Source organism: Hevea brasiliensis, chromosome 3 (assembly GCF_030052815.1).
Source record: "Hevea brasiliensis isolate MT/VB/25A 57/8 chromosome 3, ASM3005281v1, whole genome shotgun sequence".
Classification (NCBI taxonomy): domain Eukaryota; kingdom Viridiplantae; phylum Streptophyta; class Magnoliopsida; order Malpighiales; family Euphorbiaceae; genus Hevea; species Hevea brasiliensis.
Genome location: NC_079495.1, coordinates 102,836,977 through 102,863,031, shown reverse-complemented (window position 1 = coordinate 102,863,031; position 26,055 = coordinate 102,836,977). Strand labels below are relative to the sequence as shown.

Sequence of the window (26,055 nt, the reverse complement as noted above, 5' to 3'; positions counted from 1 at the left end):
TCTATATTTATCTTATCACCTCCTCTTAACCAAAAAAAAAAAAATCTTATCACTCATCTCTCTATTAATTACCATATAAATTAAACAATAATTTAATTGAATTATGAAAAATTTTATTATAATTTAATTGATTTAATTAACTTTTTATCACTGTAAAAAATCTTAAATGATAATTAAAAATGATGAAGATAATAATTATTTTATAATATAAAATTAAATTAAATTTATTTATTACTTTAAAAAATTAAGGTATATTAATTAATTCTTTTAATTTTATCTTTATCTATATTAAGTACAATAATTATTTATATTATTTTTTATAACTCATTTTAACATCTCTCAATTACTATATAAGATAAAAAGTAATTTAATTAATTTATAGGAAATTTTATTATAATTTTTGTGAATTATTATTTTTTAATCATTGTGAAAAATCTTAAATGATAAAGAAAAGTGGATGAAAGTAGTGTTTTTTAAGGTTTTTATATAAAATTAAGAAAATAATTAGATAACTTTATTTTTTACATAAAAAATATTAATAATTAATTAAAATATCTTATATTTAATTAAGAAAGGGAAATATAATAACATTGGGATAATAATACGTAAAGATAAAGTTAAAAAAAATAATACATCTTTAATTTTTAGAAAAAAATATAATGGGAAAAATTTTTAAAAAAATTTAATTACAATGAGAAAGAGGGAGTAATGTATTAAATTCATACCATCTTAGACATATAGCAAGGTGATGCGGAAAATAGTGTTGCCTTCAATTTCATGCTCCATCGAAAAGTTTTTAATTAAATTTGTACGGATTTATTGTCTGCTTGCCTTATCAATTCAATTATGAGGGGGCAAACTTTGATTTATAAGTTAATTTAATTCAAATTTACTTTATTTAAATATTTAATTTTAGATTATTTGTAATTTATTTTTAAATTATGCCAATAACTCGATTTAAAATTAATTAACATATTTGAGTTAACTGAATAATCCATATTTTAATTTAAAAATTAAATGATTAAATTAATAAATTTTGTGATATTGAAATCAACTTCAGAAAATGTGAAGTTTCAACTTTGAGTCTTAATTGTGACTAATTAAATGAATAAAAATATTTTTAAAAATTGATGTTTTGATATGAAAATATTTGTTATCTGTAAATTAAAATCAAAATTCTTTTTATATAATACAACACTAAACAACAATTATAATCTAATGACTTGTTTCAATTATATATATATATATATATATATATATATATATATATATATATATATATATATATATTCAAAATAAAATAACATTTTTCTAAATATTTTTTTTTATTTTAATACAATGTAAAAAATAATAAAATTAATTTTCTTTTCTAAAAAAAACAATGGTACACAACCTCAGTAAGGTTGTCATGTCTTGTCTTATTAAATCATCTCATTTAATTATGATTCAATTCATTTACGATTCAAGTTAAAAAAAGATTTAACCAATTTTAATTCTAAATCGGCTTTTAATCGAGTCTACCGTTAAAAATACTTAAATTTCATAAAATGATAAAAATAAAAAGATTTTTTTTTTTATAAAAAAATTTGTTTATAATTTACTTCATAAATAGTTAACTATACATAAAATTTTAATTTGAAGACATTAAAAAAATGATTTTTTAGTTTAGAATCTAATTAAAAGTAATTAATCATCATTTGCAAAATGACATAATGTTATTATATAAATAATAATTATGTTTTGCTATCATATTTAATTATGTAAATAGAAAAATTATTAATTGATTTTAATTTAAGGATATCATAATTATTTTTTAAAATATGAGAATTTAAATTTAATTAAATAAAAAAGGAAAATGAAAATTTGAAATAAGGAAAGAAAACGTCCTCTTCACACTGAATTCACGTGGTACTATTATCTCTCCCACTGGGTTCTTCATATCCAAACGTGAAGATGAATTTTTATATCAAATAAATATTAACACTATATTTGAAAAACTTTTAGAGGGGAAAGAAGGTGAACGGCGGAAAATAAATGTTTTTTCTATATTCTTTTTTTTTATAAATAAAAAAATAAAAAATAAAATAAAATTATTTTTTTATTTGTAAAAGGAAGAAAAAAATAATTTTATTTTATAATATTTAAGATCCACACGTCTCATGGAAAATATTTTGCTGGAAAATATTTTTGACCTCTTCTAATGTTTAGAGTCCATCAGATAAAACAAGGGGAAGGAGAAAGATAAAAGATTAAAATATTATATTTTTATTTATATTATTTAGTGGTATAATATTTATATTATTATTTAAAAGTTAATAAAATAATTTATAAAAAAATTATTTTTTAATTTTTAGAGATTAAATGAGTATTTTAATTAATATTAAAAAATAGTATTAATATTTTTAAATTTAATAATTAATTTAACTGTTATTTTTATGAAACATTTTTATTTTAAATTAGTATATAAACAGTTAATTATTAATATATGTATTAGAATAACTAATATTTTTGAATAAATTTATATTTTATTTTAATTTATCTTTTTTATTTTGTTAATGCATAAAATTTATAAATTTTAAAATATTTAAAATTTCTTTTATAATAGACTAACTTTTAATATTTTAATTATTATAACTATTGAATTTATTATATTATATTACTAAACAGAGTAACTATAAAGAATTAACTTATTTGTTTTAGTATTTTAGTTATTAGCCTAAAAAAAAGAAAGTTAAGATGGAGAAGTTTAAAATGTCAATTTTATTTTTTTTTGTGGTCCACCAATTTCCTTATTGATCATTAGGTCAACATCATGTTCACCCAACATACATACATAAATGCAAAACACAGCCATCCCTCAAACGAAATGTTAAAATTGAAATTATTATTTTTTAACACTTGAAATAATTAAAAAAATAATATTTTTATTTAAATAATATAAAATATTTTAAATTTAAAAATATAAATTATTTAAAAATTCATTTAATTTATATCACTCAAAAGAAATATTAAAAATAAAATTATTATTTTTTTAACACTTGATATAATTAGGTCAACATCATGTTCACCCAACATACATACATACATAAATGCAAAACACAGCCATCCCTCAAACGAAATGTTAAAATTGAAATTATTATTTTTTAACACTTGAAATAATTAAAAAAATAATATTTTATTTAAATAATATAAAATATTTTAAATTTAAAAATATAAATTATTTAAAAATTCATTTAATTTATATCACTCAAAAGAAATATTAAAAATAAAATTATTATTTTTTTAACACTTGATATAATTAGGTCAACATCATGTTCACCCAACATACATACATACATAAATGCAAAACACAGCCATCCCTCAAACGAAATGTTAAAATTGAAATTATTATTTTTTAACACTTGAAATAATTAAAAAAAATAATATTTTTATTGAAATAATATAAAATATTTAAAATTTAAAAATATAAATTATTTAAAAATTCATTTAATTTATATCACTCAAAAGAAATATTAACAATGAAATTATTATTTTTTTAACACTTGATATAATTAAAAAATTATATTTATATAATATAAAATATTTCAAATTTGAAAAAATAAATTATTTAAAAATTCATTTAATTTAATTTCTTTTGAATATTAGCATAAAATTTTTTAAAAGTGAAATTAATTTTATTAGATAAGGCCTATCGGAGTTTCAAATTTTAGTTTAACTTATCTTTTTGGATACAAGTGACGAATTAGAACTATCATTAATTTGGCTTTTATTTGGGTGTTGGTTTTCTTCACTTGTTTCTTAATGGTTTCATATGCAACAATTTCAGGATGTGAAGAACAAAGTCTACAGCAAATTTGCATATTGGAAGTAATCTTCAATTCTGGCATGGTGAATCCATCAAGAGATTAGATAAGGAAGAACAGAGCTCAATAACAAGAATATGGCCGCGTTTGATTCGACAAAAAGTTCTCACGTTTGAGAGGGAGAGGAGGGGTTGACATACAAAAGAGGATAATAATATAGGAAACATTTCATTTTAAGATTGGGCATGCTTTCATGCATTATTGTTAAATTAGGATTATTAAATTGCTAAATTGAACTTATAAATTAATATAAATTTATAATCTCATCACTTAAAAAAGTAATATATTGCTATATGTTTAATTTGATTAGCCGAAACAATAAAATTATAATTTGAATGAATAAAAAAATGATTTGATGTGATACATTTAATTCAATTGATCTAAAACGGTTAATAAAAGTAAATTTTATTTAGTGTTGACAAGGATATATATATATATATATTAAATTCTAATATTATTTGATAATTTGTTTCTAAAATAATTTAATGCATACTAAAAATTTAATTAATAAGAAAAAAAAATCCTTTCATTTCCGATACAAGTTGTATTAAATTTCATTTTATTTATTTAAATTTTTGCAATTTTTATTAAAATATATTTAATATAAGTTCAAACTCATATAAAAATAATTTTTTATAATCATTATTAACCCTTAATTCATAATAAAACTGAAAGATAATTATTTTATTCAACGAACAAAATTTCATTTATTTTCATCTCTCTAAGTAAATTGTTATATCTTCTTATTCATATAATATATTTTGTAAAATAATATATTTATTTATTTTATTATATAACTAATATTTTATAAAAATTAGATATTTTTTATATATTACTCATAATTAGTAATATTGAAAATTAATACTTTTATTTAAAATTTAAACACCATTAAAATAGGAGTAAAATCACTTAATAAATGTTAAAGTTTAATTTTGAATAATTAAATTATAATTAATTTTATATATTTATTTTGATTAATAGATGTTATACATTTAATTAATTTTTAATTAATTTATATATTTAATTTTTCAAATATTTTACTGATTAAGCCATTAATCCATTTATAGAATTAATGATTCATCAACTCAGCCCTTCTATCAAATTAATCTCTGATACGTATTTAATAACACTTCTTTTATGAGAGTTTTACCATAATTCTTTATTTCTGTAAAATAAAATGTATTTTATCAATTATTAATAAAGTTTAATTTAATTAATTTAAAAAAAATAATGGTGAAAAGACAGATCTTGCTTGCAATTTAATCAATTTTAATAATTGATTTTTTTTTTTAAAAAAAATTATGGTGATAGAGTGTAGATATTTTAAGACAAAACAATTCTATTTATTCTCATTTGGTGTATTTAATATAAGCTCCAATTTATATAATAATGAGTTTAATAACTACTAAATTAAATATTTATATTGAAATGTATATAAAATTAATTAAAACATATATTATAAATCTAGATATAATTATTTGAATTAATAATTATTAAACTTATTCTTATATGAATTTCGATTCTTTTCGATTTTAATCTCATAGTTATGTGTGCTTTAAACTAGTGTTATGCATATTTCAAAACTTTGTTTAATCTATTGGGGTACTTTATAATATGTAGATGCATAAATTGGGGGAAATAAACGGTTGAACTTGAAAATTGCTCCCCTATTTTAGTTAAGTAAACTAACCAGGGGTCTTCATGAACTCCATGTCGATTCTTAGGCCAAAAGCTAGCTAGGATATGAGCAAGGTACTTTTCTAAAGGTGACGGTTGAAATAAAAAAAAAAAGTGATAATTATGACAAGAGAAAAGTACCATTTTCAAATAAAATAAAATAAAAAAGGGCATTTCTATCTCCCCTAAGATTTGCAAAGAGCTATAATTGTTGTGCCTTGATAAATTAACCTTGTGTTTTGGTATGTATTGATTTAAAATTTTATGGAACTCTAATTGTGTGAGCTTAATTGATTTCAAGCCTATTGTTTTATGTTGAAAAATTGTTGATATATTGGTATGGTGTTGATGGAATTTGTTGTGATGGTTATTACCTTACTTACCTCTTCTTTCAAACTTTTAATCTTTTGTTAGAGAAGTTGTGATAGGGTGAAGTTAAGGAACTTCTAAGTGGAGTTGATTGAGAATTTAAGTTATGCTTGAGGACAAGCATGGAATAAGTGTGGGGGAATTTGATAAGTGCATAATTTATTAATTTAGGTCAACATCATGTTCACCCAACGTACATACATACATAAATGCAAAACACAGCCATCCCTCAAACGAAATGTTAAAATTGAAATTATTATTTTTTAACACTTGAAATAATTAAAAAAAATAATATTTTTATTTAAATAATATAAAATATTTTAAATTTAAAAATATAAATTATTTAAAAATTCATTTAATTTATATCACTCAAAATAAATATTAAAAATAAAATTATTTTTTTAACACTTGATATAATTAAAAAAATTATATTTATATAATATAAATTATTTCAAATTTGAAAAAATAAATTATTTAAAAATTCATTTAATTTAATTTCTTTTGAGTATTAGCATAAAATTTTTGAAATTTCATTTTAAAAGTAAAATTAATTTTATTAGATAAGGCCTATCGGAGTTTCAAATTTTAGTTTAACTTATCTTTTTGGATACAAGTGACGAATTAGAACTATCATTAATTTGGTTTTTATTTGGGTGTTGGTTTTCTTCACTTGTTTCTTAATGGTTTCATATGCAACAATTTCAGGATGTGAAGAACAAAGTCTACAGCAAATTTGCATATTGGAAGTAATCTTCAATTCTGGCATGGTGAATCCATCAAGAGATTAGATAAGGAAGAACAGAGCTCAATAACAAGAATATGGCCGCGTTTGATTCGACAAAAAGTTCTCACGTTTAAGAGGGAGAGGAGGGGTTGACATACAAAAGAGGATAATAATATAGGAAACATTTCATTTTAAGATTGGGCATGCTTTCATGCATTATTATTAAATTAGGATTATTAAACTGCTAAATTGAACTTATAAATTAATATAAATTTATAATCTCATCACTTAAAAAAGTAATATATTGCTATATGTTTAATTTGATTAGCCAAAACAATAAAATTATAATTTGAATGAATAAAAAAATGATTTGATGTGATACATTTAACTCAGTTGATCTAAAACGGTCAATAAAAGTAAATTTTATTTAGTGTTGACAAAGATATATATATATATATTAAATTCTAATATTATTTGATAATTTGTTTCTAAAATAATTTAATGCATACTAAAAATTTAATTAATAAGAAAAAAAAATCCTTTCATTTCCAATACAAGTTGTATTAAATTTCATTTTATTTATTTAAATTTTTGCAATTTTTATTAAAATATATTTAATATAAGTTCAAACTCATATAAAAATAATTTTTTATAATCATTATTAACCCTTAATTCATAATAAAACTGAAAGATAATTATTTTATTCAACGAACAAAATTTCATTTATTTTCATCTCTCTAAGTAAATTGTTATATCTTCTTATTCATATAATATATTTTGTAAAATAATATATTTATTTATTTTATTATATAACTAATATTTTATAAAAATTAGATATTTTTTATATATTACTCATAATTAGTAATATTGAAAATTAATACTTTTATTTAAAATTTAAACACCATTAAAATAGGAGTAAAATCACTTAATAAATGTTAAAGTTTAATTTTGAATAATTAAATTATAATTAATTTTATTTATTTATTTTGATTAATAGATGTTATACATTTAATTAATTTTTTAATTAATTTATATATTTAATTTTTCAAATATTTTACTGATTAAGCCATTAATCCATTTATAGAATTAATGATTCATCAACTCAGCCCTTCTATCAAATTAATCTCTGATACGTATTTAATAACACTTCTTTTATGAGAGTTTTACCATAATTCTTTATTTCTGTAAAATAAAATGTATTTTATCAATTATTAATAAAGTTTAATTTAATTAATTTAAAAAAAATAATGGTGAAAAGACAGATCTTGCTTGCAATTTAATCAATTTTAATAATTGATTTTTTTTTTTAAAAAAAATTATGGTGATAGAGTGTAGATATTTTAAGACAAAACAATTCTATTTATTCTCATTTGGTGTATTTAATATAAGCTCCAATTTATATAATAATGAGTTTAATAACTACTAAATTAAATATTTATATTGAAATGTATATAAAATTAATTAAAACATATATTATAAATCTAGATATAATTATTTGAATTAATAATTATTAAACTTATTCTTATATGAATTTCGATTCTTTTCGATTTTAATCTCATAGTTATGTGTGCTTTAAACTAGTGTTATGCATATTTCAAAACTTTGTTTAATCTATTGGGGTACTTTATAATATGTAGATGCATAAATTGAGGGAAATAAACGGTTGAACTTGAAAATTGCTCCCCTATTTTAGTTAAGTAAACTAACCAGGGGTCTTCATGAACTCCATGTCGATTCTTAGGCCAAAAGCTAGTTAGGATATGAGCAAGGTACTTTTCTGAAGGTGACGGTTGAAAAAAAAATGATAACTGTGACAAGAGAGAAGTACCAATTTCAAATAAGATAAAATAAAAAAAAGGGCATTTCTATCTCCCCTAAGATTTGCAAAGAGCTATAATTGTTGTGCCTTGATAAATTAACCTTGTGTTTTGGTATGTATTGATTTAAAATTTTATGGAACTCTAATTGTGTGAGCTTAATTGATTTCAAGCCTATTGTTTTATGTTGAAAAATTGTTGATATATTGGTATGGTGTTGATGGAATTTGTTGTGATGGTTATTACCTTACTTACCTCTTCTTTCAAACTTTTAATCTTTTGTTAGAGAAGTTGTGATAGGGTGAAGTTAAGGAACTTCTAAGTGGAGTTGATTGAGAATTTAAGTTATGCTTGAGGACAAGCATGGAATAAGTGTGGGGGAATTTGATAAGTGCATAATTTATTAATTTAGGTCAACATCATGTTCACCCAACGTACACACATACATAAATGCAAAACACAGCCATCCCTCAAACGAAATGTTAAAATTGAAATTATTATTTTTTAACACTTGAAATAATTAAAAAAAATAATATTTTTATTTAAATAATATAAAATATTTTAAATTTAAAAATATAAATTATTTAAAAATTCATTTAATTTATATCACTCAAAATAAATATTAAAAATAAAATTATTTTTTTAACACTTGATATAATTAAAAAAATTATATTTATATAATATAAATTATTTCAAATTTGAAAAAATAAATTATTTAAAAATTCATTTAATTTAATTTCTTTTGAGTATTAGCATAAAATTTTTGAAATTTCATTTTAAAAGTAAAATTAATTTTATTAGATAAGGCCTATCGGAGTTTCAAATTTTAGTTTAACTTATCTTTTTGGATACAAGTGACGAATTAGAACTATCATTAATTTGGTTTTTATTTGGGTGTTGGTTTTCTTCACTTGTTTCTTAATGGTTTCATATGCAACAATTTCAGGATGTGAAGAACAAAGTCTACAGCAAATTTGCATATTGGAAGTAATCTTCAATTCTGGCATGGTGAATCCATCAAGAGATTAGATAAGGAAGAACAGAGCTCAATAACAAGAATATGGCCGCGTTTGATTCGACAAAAAGTTCTCACGTTTAAGAGGGAGAGGAGGGGTTGACATACAAAAGAGGATAATAATATAGGAAACATTTCATTTTAAGATTGGGCATGCTTTCATGCATTATTATTAAATTAGGATTATTAAACTGCTAAATTGAACTTATAAATTAATATAAATTTATAATCTCATCACTTAAAAAAGTAATATATTGCTATATGTTTAATTTGATTAGCCAAAACAATAAAATTATAATTTGAATGAATAAAAATGATTTGATGTGATACATTTAACTCAGTTGATCTAAAACGGTCAATAAAAGTAAATTTTATTTAGTGTTGACAAAGATATATATATATATATTAAATTCTAATATTATTTGATAATTTGTTTCTAAAATAATTTAATGCATACTAAAAATTTAATTAATAAGAAAAAAAAATCCTTTCATTTCCAATACAAGTTGTATTAAATTTCATTTTATTTATTTAAATTTTTGCAATTTTTATTAAAATATATTTAATATAAGTTCAAACTCATATAAAAATAATTTTTTATAATCATTATTAACCCTTAATTCATAATAAAACTGAAAGATAATTATTTTATTCAACGAACAAAATTTCATTTATTTTCATCTCTCTAAGTAAATTGTTATATCTTCTTATTCATATAATATATTTTGTAAAATAATATATTTATTTATTTTATTATATAACTAATATTTTATAAAAATTAGATATTTTTTATATATTACTCATAATTAGTAATATTGAAAATTAATACTTTTATTTAAAATTTAAACACCATTAAAATAGGAGTAAAATCACTTAATAAATGTTAAAGTTTAATTTTGAATAATTAAATTATAATTAATTTTATTTATTTATTTTGATTAATAGATGTTATACATTTAATTAATCTTTTAATTAATATATATATTTAATTTTTCAAATATTTTACTGATTAAGCCATTAATCCATTTATAGAATTAATGATTCATCAACTCAGCCCTTCTATCAAATTAATCTCTGATACGTATTTAATAACACTTCTTTTATGAGAGTTTTACCATAATTCTTTATTTCTGTAAAATAAAATGTATTTTATCAATTATTAATAAAGTTTAATTTAATTAATTTAAAAAAAATAATGGTGAAAAGACAGATCTTGCTTGCAATTTAATCAATTTTAATAATTGATTTTTTTTTTTAAAAAAAATTATGGTGATAGAGTGTAGATATTTTAAGACAAAACAATTCTATTTATTCTCATTTGGTGTATTTAATATAAGCTCCAATTTATATAATAATGAGTTTAATAACTACTAAATTAAATATTTATATTGAAATGTATATAAAATTAATTAAAACATATATTATAAATCTAGATATAATTATTTGAATTAATAATTATTAAACTTATTTTTATATGAATTCGATTCCTTTCGATTTTAATCTCATAGTTATGTGTGCTTTAAACTAGTGTTATGCATATTTCAAAACTTTGTTTAATCTATTGGGGTACTTTATAATATGTAGATGCATAAATTGAGGGAAATAAACGGTTGAACTTGAAAATTGCTCCCCTATTTTAGTTAAGTAAACTAACCAGGGGTCTTCATGAACTCCATGTCGATTCTTAGGCCAAAAGCTAGTTAGGATATGAGCAAGGTACTTTTCTGAAGGTGACGGTTGAAAAAAAAATGATAACTGTGACAAGAGAGAAGTACCAATTTCAAATAAGATAAAATAAAAAAAAGGGCATTTCTATCTCCCCTAAGATTTGCAAAGAGCTATAATTGTTGTGCCTTGATAAATTAACCTTGTGTTTTGGTATGTATTGATTTAAAATTTTATGGAACTCTAATTGTGTGAGCTTAATTGATTTCAAGCCTATTGTTTTATGTTGAAAAATTGTTGATATATTGGTATGGTGTTGATGGAATTTGTTGTGATGGTTATTACCTTACTTACCTCTTCTTTCAAACTTTTAATCTTTTGTTAGAGAAGTTGTGATAGGGTGAAGTTAAGGAACTTCTAAGTGGAGTTGATTGAGAATTTAAGTTATGCTTGAGGACAAGCATGGAATAAGTGTGGGGGAATTTGATAAGTGCATAATTTATTAATTTAGGTCAACATCATGTTCACCCAACGTACATACATACATAAATGCAAAACACAGCCATCCTCAAACGAAATGTTAAAATTGAAATTATTATTTTTAACACTTGAAATAATTAAAAAATTATATTTTTATTTTATTAATATAAAATATTTTAAATTTAAAAATATAAATTATTTAAAAATTCATTTAATTTATATCACTCAAAATAAATATTAAAAATAAAATTATTTTTTTAACACTTGATATAATTAAAAAAATTATATTTATATAATATAAATTATTTCAAATTTGAAAAATAAATTATGTAAAAATTCATTTAATTTAATTTCTTTTGAGTATTAGCATAAAATTTTTGAAATTTCATTTTAAAAGTAAAATTAATTTTATTAGATAAGGCCTATCGGAGTTTCAAATTTTAGTTTAACTTATCTTTTTGGATACAAGTGACGAATTAGAACTATCATTAATTTGGTTTTTATTTGGGTGTTGGTTTTCTTCACTTGTTTCTTAATGGTTTCATATGCAACAATTTCAGGATGTGAAGAACAAAGTCTACAGCAAATTTGCATATTGGAAGTAATCTTCAATTCTGGCATGGTGAATCCATCAAGAGATTAGATAAGGAAGAACAGAGCTCAATAACAAGAATATGGCCGCGTTTGATTCGACAAAAAGTTCTCACGTTTAAGAGGGAGAGGAGGGGTTGACATACAAAAGAGGATAATAATATAGGAAACATTTCATTTTAAGATTGGGCATGCTTTCATGCATTATTATTAAATTAGGATTATTAAACTGCTAAATTGAACTTATAAATTAATATAAATTTATAATCTCATCACTTAAAAAAGTAATATATTGCTATATGTTTAATTTGATTAGCCAAAACAATAAAATTATAATTTGAATGAATAAAAAAATGATTTGATGTGATACATTTAACTCAGTTGATCTAAAACGGTCAATAAAAGTAAATTTTATTTAGTGTTGACAAAGATATATATATATATATTAAATTCTAATATTATTTGATAATTTGTTTCTAAAATAATTTAATACATACTAAAAATTTAATTAATAAGAAAAAAAAATCCTTTCATTTCCGATACAAGTTGTATTAAATTTCATTTTATTTATTTAAATTTTTACAACTTTTATTCAAATATATTTAATATAAATTCAAACTCATATAAAAATAATTTTTTTATAATCATTATTAACCCTTAATTCATAATAAAGCTGAAAGATAATTATTTTATTCAACGAACAAAATTTCATTTATTTTCATCTCTCTAAGTAAACTGTTATATCTTCTTATTCATATAATAAATTTTATAAAATAATATATTTATTTATTTTATTATATAACTAATATTTTATAAAAATTATATATTTTTTTATATATTACTCATAATTAGTAATATTGAAAATTAATACTTTTATTTAAAATTTAAACACCATTAAAATAAGGAGTAAAATCACTTAATAAATGTTAAAGTTTAATTTTGAATAATTAAATTATAATTAATTTTATTTATTTATTTTGATTAATAGATGTTATACATTTAATTAATTTTGTAATTAATTTATATATTTAATTTTTTAAATATTTTACTGATTAAGCCATTAATCCATTTATAGAATTAATGATTCATCAACTCAGCCCTTCTATCAAATTAATCTCTGATACGTATTTAATAACACTTCTTTTATGAGAGTTTTACTATAATTCTTTATTTCTGTAAAATAAAATGTATTTTATCAATTATTAATAAAGTTTAATTTAATTAATTTAAAAAAAAATAATGGTGAAAAGACAGATCTTGCTGGCAATTTAATCAATTTTAATAATTGATTTTTTTAAAAAAAAAATTATGGTGATAGAGTGTAGATATTTTAAGACAAAACAATTCTATTTATTCTCATTTGGTGTATTTAATATAAGCTCCAACTTATATAATAATGAGTTTAATAACTACTAAATTAAATATTTATATTGAAATGTATATAAAATTAATTAAAACATATATTATAAATCTAGATATAATTATTTGAATTAATAATTATTAAACTTATTCTTATATGAATTCGATTCCTTTCGATTTTAATCTCATACGCATAATTTTCATATAAAATTTATGGATGCATTATGCATTTGATTGGATGGAAAGTGAATATAGTTAAGATTGTGAATAGATACATTAAATGATGAAATGTATCTTAACATAGACTCATAATACATTTAATTTCTTTCATCCCTTTCAAAACAAACACAACATTATTAGTTAAAGAATTTTTCTATATATTTAATTCATCATAAATTTAAAATATAATATATAAAAAAAATTATATATAAAATAAATAAAATAAATATATTTATATTTTATATTTACAATAAATTAAATTTAGATTAATTTTTTCTTTTTAGTTAGTTGTGCAATTTTTTCATTTTAATTTTCTTTTGTTAGTTGAATGAAAGAAAGTGTTTTTTTTTTTTTTTAAATAATGGATACAACTTGTAAACTTAAAAAAAAAAAAATCTAAAATCTATCAAATGGTGTTTTCTTTTTCAAAATTCTTTCTTCTTAACTATAAAGCTCTTTAAAAATTCTTTCTTCTTAATTATAAACTATTATTATTATTATTATTATTATTATTATTATTATTATTATTATTATTATTATTATTATTATTTGTTTGAATTGAGTAAAATAAAATTTTTTGACCTCTGAATCAATTTTCTAGCTTCACTCCTAAAAATGCCAATTGAAATTGAACTTCAACTAAAACAAAATCAAAATTAATTCCTTGTAATTTAATTGAGGAACTCTCTACCACCAAAACAACCTTGCATATCAAGTGATGGATATCTATATTTCCCTATATAAAGCCACCTAACTTAACACTCTAAGCATCGCATTTTTCTTAATTTACTCAATATTTTTCTCTCTTGTTCACTTGTCTCCTACACCTAGCTCTCCAGGGAAAAACAATGGCCGTGGCAGGACCACGACGAATGATGTGGGCGGTTGAAATGGCAGTGATAGTGATGGGGCTAATGGCTATGGCATCGCCCACCATGCAACTTAGCATGAAAAACCCTCTGCGAGGGGCTATACAGAAGATCAATGACATAAAACTACCAGTTTACGCGATCATTGTGACTGCCAGTTCTTCTGAGAAGGCATTTAATGAATCTGGTATCTTCAATTGTAATTCATCTGTTGTATACAAAGGTAACCTGTGCGTGAAACTCTTCTTCTTATAAAACCTTCCTTATTTCTTCCTAAAATTTACTGTATAACGTGATTTTTGTTATTACTTAGGAAGAACATTCTTCCGTGGAACGATTTATGGACATCAATTTGTCTTCGTTAATAGTCCAACTCGTCCAGTGGTATGATTTCAAAATAATATTCGGTGTATTCCGTACACAAGTATTCTCATTAACAATTATATGAAATTTATTTTTTATAATTTTCATAAACATGAAAATACTATTAAATATATTAGATATGTTGTTGAATTTAACATGATTCTATATTAGATTTTCAAAATGATTGATAGTCACTATTATAAATAATTTTAATTTATAAACAAGAATATAATTATAAAATTGAATAAATTAAATAATAAAATATAAAAAAGTAAATAAAATTATGTGTATATGAAATTTTTATAACAAAAGAAAATAATTCATTAAAGTGTATAATGAGACTATATTTAAAAAATTCATTAAATTTTTGTATTTATATGTTATGAAGTACGTAATAAATGTATTCTTATGTTATTATGATTCGTTTATTTTTTTTTCCAATATTTTTCTTTAATTAATTGACATGCTAATGGTTATATATTTAGATTAACGTGGCCATAACTATGGAAATCCTTGCTGCTGAATTTAATCTGCTTGGAATTATCTATTTTGGGAGTGCTGGAGCTCTTAATGATTCGTTGAGCATCGGTAATGTTGCTGTACCCAACTTAATCGGCTCCACTGGACTTTGGACTTGGCAGGTTGGATTTTTCTTACTAAAATTTAATTGATTTTAATATACAAGATATATAATGATACTTGTTTATTAAAATATATAATTTCACATATTTATATTTTAAATTTAGATAAGAATTTTTCACAAAACCAATTTTTTTCATTTTTTTTAAATATTAAAATCTAAATATGTAAACCTCCTATGCCATCATGAGCAGTAACTCTATTTATTTACTTTATTTTTGTGGTGTAGCCAATCAATGCACCAAAGGAAGGTCTGCTCAAGTTCGGAGAGTTTAATTATCCAGAGAAAGGAGAAAATTGGCTAGGAAGTGTACAGTATGACAGATCAACGGTGTACATCAATGGGACATTCAAAGAGCGTTTTTGGATTCGCGTTACTCCAGAATGGCAAAAGATTGCAGAAGAGATTTGTGAGGTTTGTAACTAACAATAATTTAGTGGTAATTAAGCCCTGCAAATAAATTAATTGTATCTTAGATTAGAATTTGCAACTTAACAATCCATAATATATACAGGTCGACTCAGTTCAAGTTGTTCATGGATTAAGGATCTCCAGTGCAGATACATACGTGAACAATGAAGCATACAAAAACTTCCTTTACAACACTTTTAAGACCTCAGTTGTGGATAAATCGAGCGTTGCTGTGGCATTGGTTAGTCAAAATTAAATAACTAAGAATTGGGTTAATTAATTAATTAATTAATTGTTTGTGTGATTAATTTGCAGGGAGCTTATACAAACGGAAAGAAATTTATTTTGTTCAGTGGAGTTTCAAATTACGCAAATGGATCAGATGTGAAAAACAGTACTTTGGCCAACGCAAATGCAGTGAAAGTATTGGATCGCTTCATTCAACTGCTACTTTGGCCTGTTCCTGCTTCTTATGATGATTGAGTGAAATCAAATTGTCTTGTTATTGTGGCTAGCAAGCAATGTACGTAGTAAATAAGCTTGCCAATATCTACGTAGTCGTTTGGATTTTGTCATGGTGTGCTGCTATTAATAATAATTATGTTTATTACTTAAATATTATATCTTATGAAGTCGTAATTAAAAAAAAAAAGGTTTATCTTCAACTAGAAAGGTAAATTTAATATGATTGAAAGCTATTAAAAAATTAAAGAAAGAAATAAATTTTATTTCAATACTGTTTATTAAAAAAATAAATTTTATCTTAATACTATTTATTATATTTATTAATCTCTATTTTTAAAAAAAAAAATAAATTTTAATTTAATCTGATAAAAATATAATTTTTTTATAATTTAAAGAAAAACACAACACATGTAAATTTTACTAAAAATCTTATTAAATTTTAACTTGAGTGATGGTTAAAAAAATAAACTATAAGTGATTTTATTAAAAATAAATTAAAATATAATAATTAAATGAAAACATTAATAAATTTGAGTGATCGATGGTAAAATTTATCCGCTAGTGTGAGTAGGAACCGACAACAAATTTATGAAAACGTGGAACATGAACCCACGAAGGAAAATTAGCAAATGGACAATCATGGCACAAACTCCAAGTGAAAAGTTTGGTCAATCGCATGCATCGTCAAGACGGACAATTGCGTTATAAAATTGCTTTCCCAACTACGTGTCAACTTTGATCTTCCCATTGGCATTTGCAATGAATTTTTTTTTAATAATTCGATATTCAGAAGTAGATGCTTATCTCTTTGGGCAATAAGATAACATGCATGGGCCAGAGAAGAGATCCCATCTCGAGCTCTGAGTAAAGGCATATCATTTTATGGGTTTTAGTTTATATTAAAATAACACATCTCTTTTCTTAATAATAATACATTCCTAACAAAAACTCAATTATAATAAAAAAATCAAATAAATTATTTCACATCAAATTTTATGAAATATTTTCTGATATATCTTAATTTTTATAAACAGAACTTTAAATATTTTTAAAATCTTAAATTAAAAAGTGTGAATCCTATTAATACAATATGATAATTTATTGATTAAAATTTAAAAAAATATTTTCATTTTATTTTTATAAAAATTAAAATATATCATGAAGTATTTATAAAAATTAAAATTTATTATAAAATATTTTAAAAGTTTAAGATAACCCAAAAAAATACTACATGCTAACTATGTTTACAGAGGAGTTAAGGGAGGTTGTAGGAATAATTATTTATAGATTTAATTTAATTATAAATACAATTTTAAATCATAAAAAATAAAATGATTGGATTAAATTATTTAAAATCATAAATAAAAATACACGATTGTATAAATTGTTGTTGTAAATGAAATTCTTAAAATTCAAATTAAATCAGAATACTAATTATATATATAAATTATATTAATAATTTGGGTGTTGGAATCAATCAACTTACAAAAGGGCAATAAGATGCTAAATTCCGTGGACGAATCTTGTAGCACGTGTCCAGTCTCACATGGGCCCTACCGCTTGATAAAGTGCAGTACAGATTTATTTTTTTAATTTATTCATTAATGATTTATTTCTGTTTTGTTGAGTTACTTTTTTTTTTTTTTTGATAATTACTATTTTAGTTATTTATGATTTGATTTTATATAAATATTATTTTATATAGATATTATTTTAATATAATTAAATTTTATATTTATATTTATTCATATAAATTTTATATTAATGGATTATACTCTTTTATCTATATATTTTCCATTTCTAGCAGTAGTGAAGCTGCAGCACATTGACATTGTCCAATCCATTCTACCAGTGAGTAGCACTCCTTGGATTTAAATTTAATGTCCCAAAAATATGTCCAAGAGGGGGTGAATTGAACTTTAAAAATAATTTTCGGTTCTTGCTCAAAACTTTTGAAAATTGTAGCTGAACTCAATTGACTAATGTGAAATATGAACAATACAACTCTATTGACAAGTTGATTCAAAGATAAGCTATATGCAATCAGTATACTGATCTAACAAATTATATAATCATTCAGCAGAGATATTAGTAATCTGGATATGTTTTTAACACAGCAACCAGAGCAGTATACCAAATATTCTAACTGACAGCAAATCAAATAACAAGCAGATTATATCAGATGTCAGCAGATTTAGCAGTAAACTAATTTTCTCAGTTTGCAGCAAGGTTATCAGCAAACAATATCAACTTTCATATCAGTAGAAGCATATCAATCATAAGGTTAAAATGCATAAATGTAAAGAGCAAGGGTTGAGAAAATGAACACTGAAATTTTTATAGTGGTTCGGCTTCAACTAGCCTACATCCACTTTCTCAAAGATCCCACTTTGAGTCTTCACTTCACTATTCTTATCTTTTAAAGGCAAGAGACAAAAGCCCTTTACAAATCTTCTCACCAAAGCTTTTACAAGTAGCTTCACACTTCTACCAAGTGTTATCCCAAACACTTTTCACAATCAAGCTTCAATAGGTGCTTGAATGACCTCTCATAAATGATAATAATGTGTTTAAAACTCACTCTCACTCAATACAACAGAATCTATAAAGAAGAGTTGAGTAAATAAGCCAATGATGAGCAATAAAACACTTTGAGCACTTTGAATGAAAGCTTTTATGATTTTGAACAGTAGAGGGACTTTCATTAAGTGCAAAATGGCCAAAGGAAGGTGTATTTATAGCTTTGGAACGTTTTTTACCGTTGCAGAACTCATTTGAACGATACAGATACAAATTTCAAGAAAATAGCCGTTATTTTGTCGTTTTCTGCGATGTTGTGCAGAGTTGAGACAGTTAGCATACTTGAGAAAATAGCAAACCAGTTAGCATACTAAAATAAGTAGCAAACCTGTTAGCATACCAGGAAAACTTTTCTGCATAACTTTCAAAGCTATAAAACTTCACACCAAATCATAGTCAAATACTTTTTAGGCCAATAATGATATTTAAAAGAAAAATCTTTTGAGGAATTGAAAATAAGCATCATTGACTTTTACTCCTCAATTCTTTTCACAAGTAATCCTAAAAATAAAACTTAACTTCTATACTATATGTACCTTCAATTCTGATTTTCAATGCAGCCTTAGAAGGTAACATTTTTTTCTTTTATCTCCTTTGATTCGTCCTGTGTTATCCTTAGAATGTCATCCTTTCTTCAGAAGCACGAATCCATCATAAAATCCTTGTGTCCTTTTTCTTTGAGATACACAACACTTAAAACAATGTTAGTTTGATTCTAGTTGAGTTTTGGTATCATCAAAATCTATGCTCCTTTGAGCTTGTGGGGTCAACAATCTCCCCCTTTTTGATGATGACAAAACTCAATTGAATCACCATGTAAATGTTACTAAGTGTGAGTATGTGTATGAATGTATATGTGAAAATAACTCCCCCTATGTATGTGCCTATATCAAAAATTAATCACAAATAACTCCCCCTTAATAATTTCAATGAAATATTCATAAGCATTTTCTTAAGGAGTCAAGTGTGACTAAAGATACTAACTAAATATCAACAATATGCACACTAATCACAAACTGTATATCATTCACAAGTTATATCAACAATATGCACACTATAAAGTTATATCAACAATATACTAATCACAAACTATGTCAACCATACTAATCACAAACTATATCAACCATGAATATCAAGATTACCATTCATTACTTTTCTCCCCCTTTTTGTCAGCATCAAAAGAATATGGGAGAAAGCATGTCAAAATTCAGTCTAAGTGCAGTAAATAAAACAGTCAAAACAGAAATTGATATAGCAGACTAATTTAAAGTTCAGAAAAACCAAAAGTAGCAAACTAACAGACAGACTGTTAGACAAAATTCAATCAAAATTCAGTTTATCCTTTCAGCCTAGAGCTTCTTCTTATTGGTTTTGGAGCAGCCATTTTCAGCTTTTTGGGCTTGACAGGTTTATCACTCAAGGTTTGAAGAATTTCAGCAGCCATCTCAGTTCCTGGTGTCAAGAGAATAATAGGCCCAGCTAACTCGATTGCAAAGAGTAGTACCGCACTCTGTAGACTTTTTGCCAGTTTTAGCCTTTTTGCCAGATGGTTTACCAGTTTCCTCTTTCTGCTTGCTTCTTTGTTCCTTTTGAGCAGTTTTTCCCTTTCCTTTTTGTAGGAGCAGCAGGAGCAGGGGTCTCTGGTTCTGCCTCAAATTCTGAGTCACTCATATCCTTCCCACTTCCTTCTTTGCTGCCTCCATTACCACTTCCATCATCAGAATCATCTTCATCTTTTTCAGTTTCATCTTCTTCCTCTTCTTCCTTTTTCTCTTCTTCTTCTTCTGTTTCTTTTTCTTCCTCTTCTTCTGTTTCTTCTTCTTCTTCCTATTCTGTTTCTTGTTCTTCCTCTTCTTCTTTCTCCTCCTCTTTTTCTTTTTCTTTCTCTTTTTGAGGAATGTAACAGAACCGATGTGACTTTCTTGGTTTCTCGGCAACTTGATGGTTGAAATACCCAGATGAACTTTGATTTTAAATAATTCTTCCACAATTTTATACATTAACATCAAAGTACCATCAACTTTAGAATCAAGAGCATTCATAAGAACAGTTTGAAAACCTCTAAATTTCTATAGCTCTCCAAGTTCCATTTCAACAAATTCCCTCAAGTTGTTTACTTCCTCTAGAATTCCTTCAACATTAACAGTACCACTTGCACTATCTTTGGAACTAGCACCTTGTTCAAATCTAAGTTTTCTGCCATCATCATCTTTTTGCAAACTCGTAATTGGGATCATATTGGTCCTAAGTTTCTCGGTTTCCAAAGGTATCCCAAAGTCTCTAAACAGACCATTAAGAAGATGGGCATAGGGTAGCTTGTAAGGTGGTTTCCATTTCATGATTTGCTTCAGCATAAAATAGGCAAGATTAAATTCAATTTGGTTCACAATATGCCAAATTATGCAGAGATCAAGGGTACTCAAATAGTTTGGACTGCCAGTTCTAGGATTCAACACATAGATGATAAAACTATGAAGAATTTTGATGTGTTGATGAGCATGGGTAATGCTAGTCTTATCCTTTACTTCCCCTTTAAACACTTCAGCCTCAAAATCTCTTTTATTAAATCCACCAACAGCAAAAACATCTTTGTGAGAACAAATTTTATTTCCACTGTTTGGGATTCCTAGAGCTTTGGCTAATCTAGCAACAGTCACTTCATAGACTTTCCCTTTCATTTTCACCTTAAAAGACTCATCTTTGTCAGAATCATCAACCCTTAAATTCTTATAGAATTCTTGAACTAAGTCCACATATACTCCTTCAGTGTCAGAACACAATTTATCCCATTTTTGATATTCAAACAAGGATTGTAAAGGAACAGAAACTTCAATAAAAGCAGGCCAGTGGATATACCTTGGCTCATGAATGGCCCTCTCCATATGCACAACTGGAGCTTTTGAAGTCTTTTTCTTTTTGGTTCCTTTTTCTTGAACTGGCTCACTGGTTCTTTTCTTGGGTGTTTCTTTTGATTTGCCAATTACCAGAGGAGCATCTTTTTATGGAGGAGGAGACGCTGGAACACTTGCGTCAGTGGAGTCCGAGGATGAATATGTGGGGATTTTTGCTTTGCCTTTCCCTTTTTCACGTGCCATGACCAATCTCAGAAGCAAATTAGGCCGTAAGGATAGTGAAAACTGAGATTTGTAAATTTAATGATGAGAGCAGTTAATATATATAACTATTTGAAGCACATTAATATATTTCTAGCACAACTTAACACAATGTCATAAAAAAAAATAGAACAGACAGCAAGAGATATTCGGGTTCTTAAGAATCAATGGCAACCGATTCATGATTTTGTTATATACAACATTTTTACGAAATGTTAATGCCCAAAAAAAATAAACAACTGAGTGCAAAAACAGAGCAATCAAGCGAAAGCAGATCAAACAAAACAGTAAAAAAAAATCAACAGCATATTGTGAAATCAAAGCAAATGAAACACGCACAAACAAAATGTAAAATACAATTCCATTAAAGTTTTAGATTTTATACCTGAGATTTGCAGAGACAGAGAGTGCGAGTAGATATCAAGCGCAAAAAAAAAATGTTCAACAGGAAATAATTTCTTTCGGCAGATTTAGAAAAATAACAGAAATGGAGAATTTGGGGATTTTCTAACTTGAAACAATCGTTTTAATCGATTCACAGCCAATGGGTTTCGGAAATATTTGAGAACGATGAAGGGAGACGATGGCTTGGAAGGTTGCGAGTGGAATGGGTTTGCAGATGGAGCGAAGACGCGTTCGTTCGGGTTTTGGGAGACGAGGCGACGGAAAGAGAAGGAGTTTTGAATTTTAAAACTGAAAAGACACAACTGTAGACATTTGCAGAGAATGGGTAGCGTGTAGCAGAGGAGAAACAGTGAGAAGATTGATGGTTCAGGAAAAAATTTGAGTCCTGCGCTAATTAATGTGTTAAAAGTCCATTTTGCCCTTAAAATGCATAGAGACGCAATACTCTAAATAGAGGGGTATTTAAGTAATATGGGCTTTAAACAAACAGAATAGGCGCTCGAAAAAAAATAATTTTAGAGTTTTAGTGCAATCAGGCCTGACTTCCAGTTTGCCAACGAAAAAGTAGGAGCAGTGGTAAAGCATTTAGCAAACACGAAAATTAGCAAACAAATCAGTATGCCACTGTGATCAAATTCTGCAGAATACTGTTCATATCTGATAAGACCCAGAATTTTTCAAATTGCACCAGAAATATCAGAATGCATTTTCAACACTGCAAATCAACATATATCACTTCATTTTCATATAGAAACATGAGAATGCATCAAAACTTAATCAAGAGCATCAATCATACCAAGTTCTCTTCTTATTTTGCAGAAAATTTCTTCATTAAGTGGCTTTGTAAAAATGTCAGCAAGCTGTTTTTCAGAAGGGACAAATTCAATTTGAATATCACCATTTTGAACATGGTCCCTAATAAAATGATGTCTAATTTCAATATGCTTGCTTCTAGACTGTTGAACAGGATTTTTTGATAGGTTTATAACACTAGTATTGTCACATCTTATGGGAATGTGATCAAATTTAATTTCAAAGTCTTTAAACTGTTGTTTCATCCACAAAATCTGTGCAACACAACTTCCAGCTGCAATATATTCAGCTTCTGCAGTAGAAAGTGCAACAGAGGTTTGCTTTTTACTGTGCCATGAAACTAATGCATGACCTAGAAATTGACAAGTTCCTGAAGTGCTTTTTCTGTCCAGTCTACTACCAGCAAAATCAGAATCACTATAACCAATAAGATCAAATGATTCACATTTTGGATACCATAAGCCAATGTTGTGAGAGCCAATGAGGTACTTAAAAATTCTCTTAACTGCTACAAGATGAGATTCTTTTGGACATGATTGAAATCTTGCACATAAACATACACTAAAATGAATATCTGGTCTAGATGCTGTCAAGTAGAGTAAAGAACCAATCATACCTCTATAGAGTTTGTTATCTACCTCTTTACCTTTTTCATCTTTCTCCAATTTAATTGTTGAGCTCATGGGAGTTCCAATACTTTTTATATCTTCCATTTTGAACTTCTTCAGCATATCCTTTATGTACTTGGACTGATTTATAAAAATTCCATCTCTCATTTGCTTAATTTGCAATCCAAGGAAGAAAGTAAGTTCACCCATCATACTCATTTCAAATTCACTTTTCATCATGTTGGAAAATTTCTTACAAAGAGAGTGCTTAGTAGCACCAAAAATAATATCATCAACATAGATTTGCACAATAAGTATGTCTTTTCCTAGTTTCTTAATGAAAAGAGTAGTATCCACTTTTCCTCTTTTAAAATCATTTTGAAGCAAAAATTTACTAAGTCTCTCATACCATGCTCTAGGAGCTTGCTTTAAACCATAGAGAGCTTTAGTAAGCTTGTAAACATGATTTGGAAAATGGGGGTCTTCAAAACTAGGAGGTTGAGCTACATAAACTTCTTCATCAATATATCCATTTAAGAATGCACTTTTAACATCCATTTGATAAAGCATGAAATTCTTAAAACATGCAAATGCACACAACATTCTAATAGCTTCAATTCTAGCAACCGGAGCAAAGGTTTCATCAAAATCAATACCTTCCTCTTGGTTGTATCCTTGAGCTACTAGTCTAGCTTTATTTCTAACTACATGTCCTTTTTCATCCATCTTATTCCTAAATACCCATTTAGTTCCAATAACATAATGCTTTTTAGGTTTAGGAACAAGTTTCCACACTTTGTTTCTTTCAAATTGATTTAATTCCTCTTGCATAGCAAAAAGCCAATTTTCATCATTTTGAGCATCATCATATGTTTTGGGTTCAAATTGAGAAACAAAAGCAACATTACCAAAATATCTTCTAAGTTGAGCTCTTGTCATCATTCTTTGTGATGGACTATCAAGAATATCATCTTTGGAATGATTTCTATGGTACCTCCATTCTTGTGGAATATCTTGATGTTGAGGTTCCTCAATTTGTAGTTCTTCCACATTTGGTTGAGAGTCTTCTTGAATTTCAACATTTGTGGAGCAAGGTAGTTCTTCTTCTTTGTCATTTTGATCATCCTCCACTGGTTCTTTTGATTCAAGCTCATCATTATTCGAATTCTTTGAATTTAGAATCTGCTCAATTTCATCATCACAAGAATCTTTCCTTTGCAAGGAAGTGTTAGCATCATCAAAAAGTATATGCATTGATTCTTCCATGGTTAATGTTTTTCTATTGAAAATCCTATATGCTTTGCTATTTGTTGAATAGCCTAGAAATATTCCTTCACAAGATTTAGCATCAAATTTCTTGAGATTGCTGTCTTTGTTATTCAAAATGTAACATTTGCAACCAAAGACATGAAAATATGCAATATTGGGTTTTCTTCCTTTCCATAGTTCATAAGGAGTTTTCTTTAAAATAGCTCTAATGGAAACTCTGTTCAGAATGTAGCATGCTGTATTTACAGCTTCTGCTCAGAAATATTTTGGCAAACTGTTTTTATTCAGCATTGTTCTTGCTATTTCTTGCAAAGATCTGTTTTTCCTTTCAACAACTCCATTTTGTTGTGGAGTTCTAAGGGCTGAAAATGTATGATAAATACCATTTTGAGAGCAGAAATTTTCAAACAAATTATTTTTAAATTCTTTTCCATGATCACTCCTCAAAGATGTAATGCAATATCCTTTTTCATTTTGAGTTCTTTTGCAAAAAGCTTCAAATATATCAAAGGTTTCATCTTTATGAGCAAGAAAGAAAGTCCATGTGAATCTTGAAAAATCATCAACAATTACAAATGTATATGCCTTGCCTCCTAGACTTTTAGGTGTGATTGGACCAAAAAGATCAAGATGTAATAATTCCAATGGTCTTGATGTAGTTACAACATTTTTTGATTTAAAAGATGATTTTGTATGCTTACCAAGCGCACAAGCTTTGCATTGAAATTCTTTTTCAAATC

The 26,055-nt window shown here is 24.9% G+C and overlaps 2 protein-coding genes across 2 annotated transcripts; both read left to right on the top strand.

Annotated features, from left to right (window-relative positions):
* Positions 1-14,341: 14,341 nt before the first annotated feature.
* On the top strand, positions 14,342-15,038 carry LOC131178433 (uncharacterized). The gene is made up of 2 exons (XM_058143388.1): positions 14,342-14,871; positions 14,962-15,038. Exons 1-2 carry the CDS (start codon positions 14,628-14,630, stop codon positions 15,036-15,038), a joined length of 321 nt encoding a protein of 106 aa, XP_057999371.1. The 5' UTR covers positions 14,342-14,627.
* A 442-nt stretch (positions 15,039-15,480) lies between these two features.
* Positions 15,481-16,678, top strand: LOC110652782 (bark storage protein A). The gene is made up of 4 exons (XM_021808397.2): positions 15,481-15,652; positions 15,880-16,065; positions 16,166-16,303; positions 16,378-16,678. The coding sequence occupies exons 1-4, from the start codon at positions 15,515-15,517 to the stop codon at positions 16,543-16,545; spliced, it is 630 nt and encodes a 209-aa protein (XP_021664089.2). The 5' UTR covers positions 15,481-15,514; the 3' UTR covers positions 16,546-16,678.
* The last annotated feature ends 9,377 nt before the right edge of the window (positions 16,679-26,055 follow it).

Coding starts and splice junctions, on each gene's coding strand:
- LOC131178433 (XM_058143388.1), top strand. CDS start 14,628: ATGGCCGTGGCAGGACCACGACGAATGATGTGGGCGGTTGAAATGGCA. Junction 14,872..14,961: donor TTCATCTGTTGTATACAAAG/GTAACCTGTGCG, acceptor GTTATTACTTAG/GAAGAACATTCTTCCGTGGA.
- LOC110652782 (XM_021808397.2), top strand. CDS start 15,515: ATGGAAATCCTTGCTGCTGAATTTAATCTGCTTGGAATTATCTATTTT. Junction 16,066..16,165: donor TTGCAGAAGAGATTTGTGAG/GTTTGTAACTAA, acceptor TAATATATACAG/GTCGACTCAGTTCAAGTTGT. Junction 16,304..16,377: donor CGAGCGTTGCTGTGGCATTG/GTTAGTCAAAAT, acceptor ATTAATTTGCAG/GGAGCTTATACAAACGGAAA.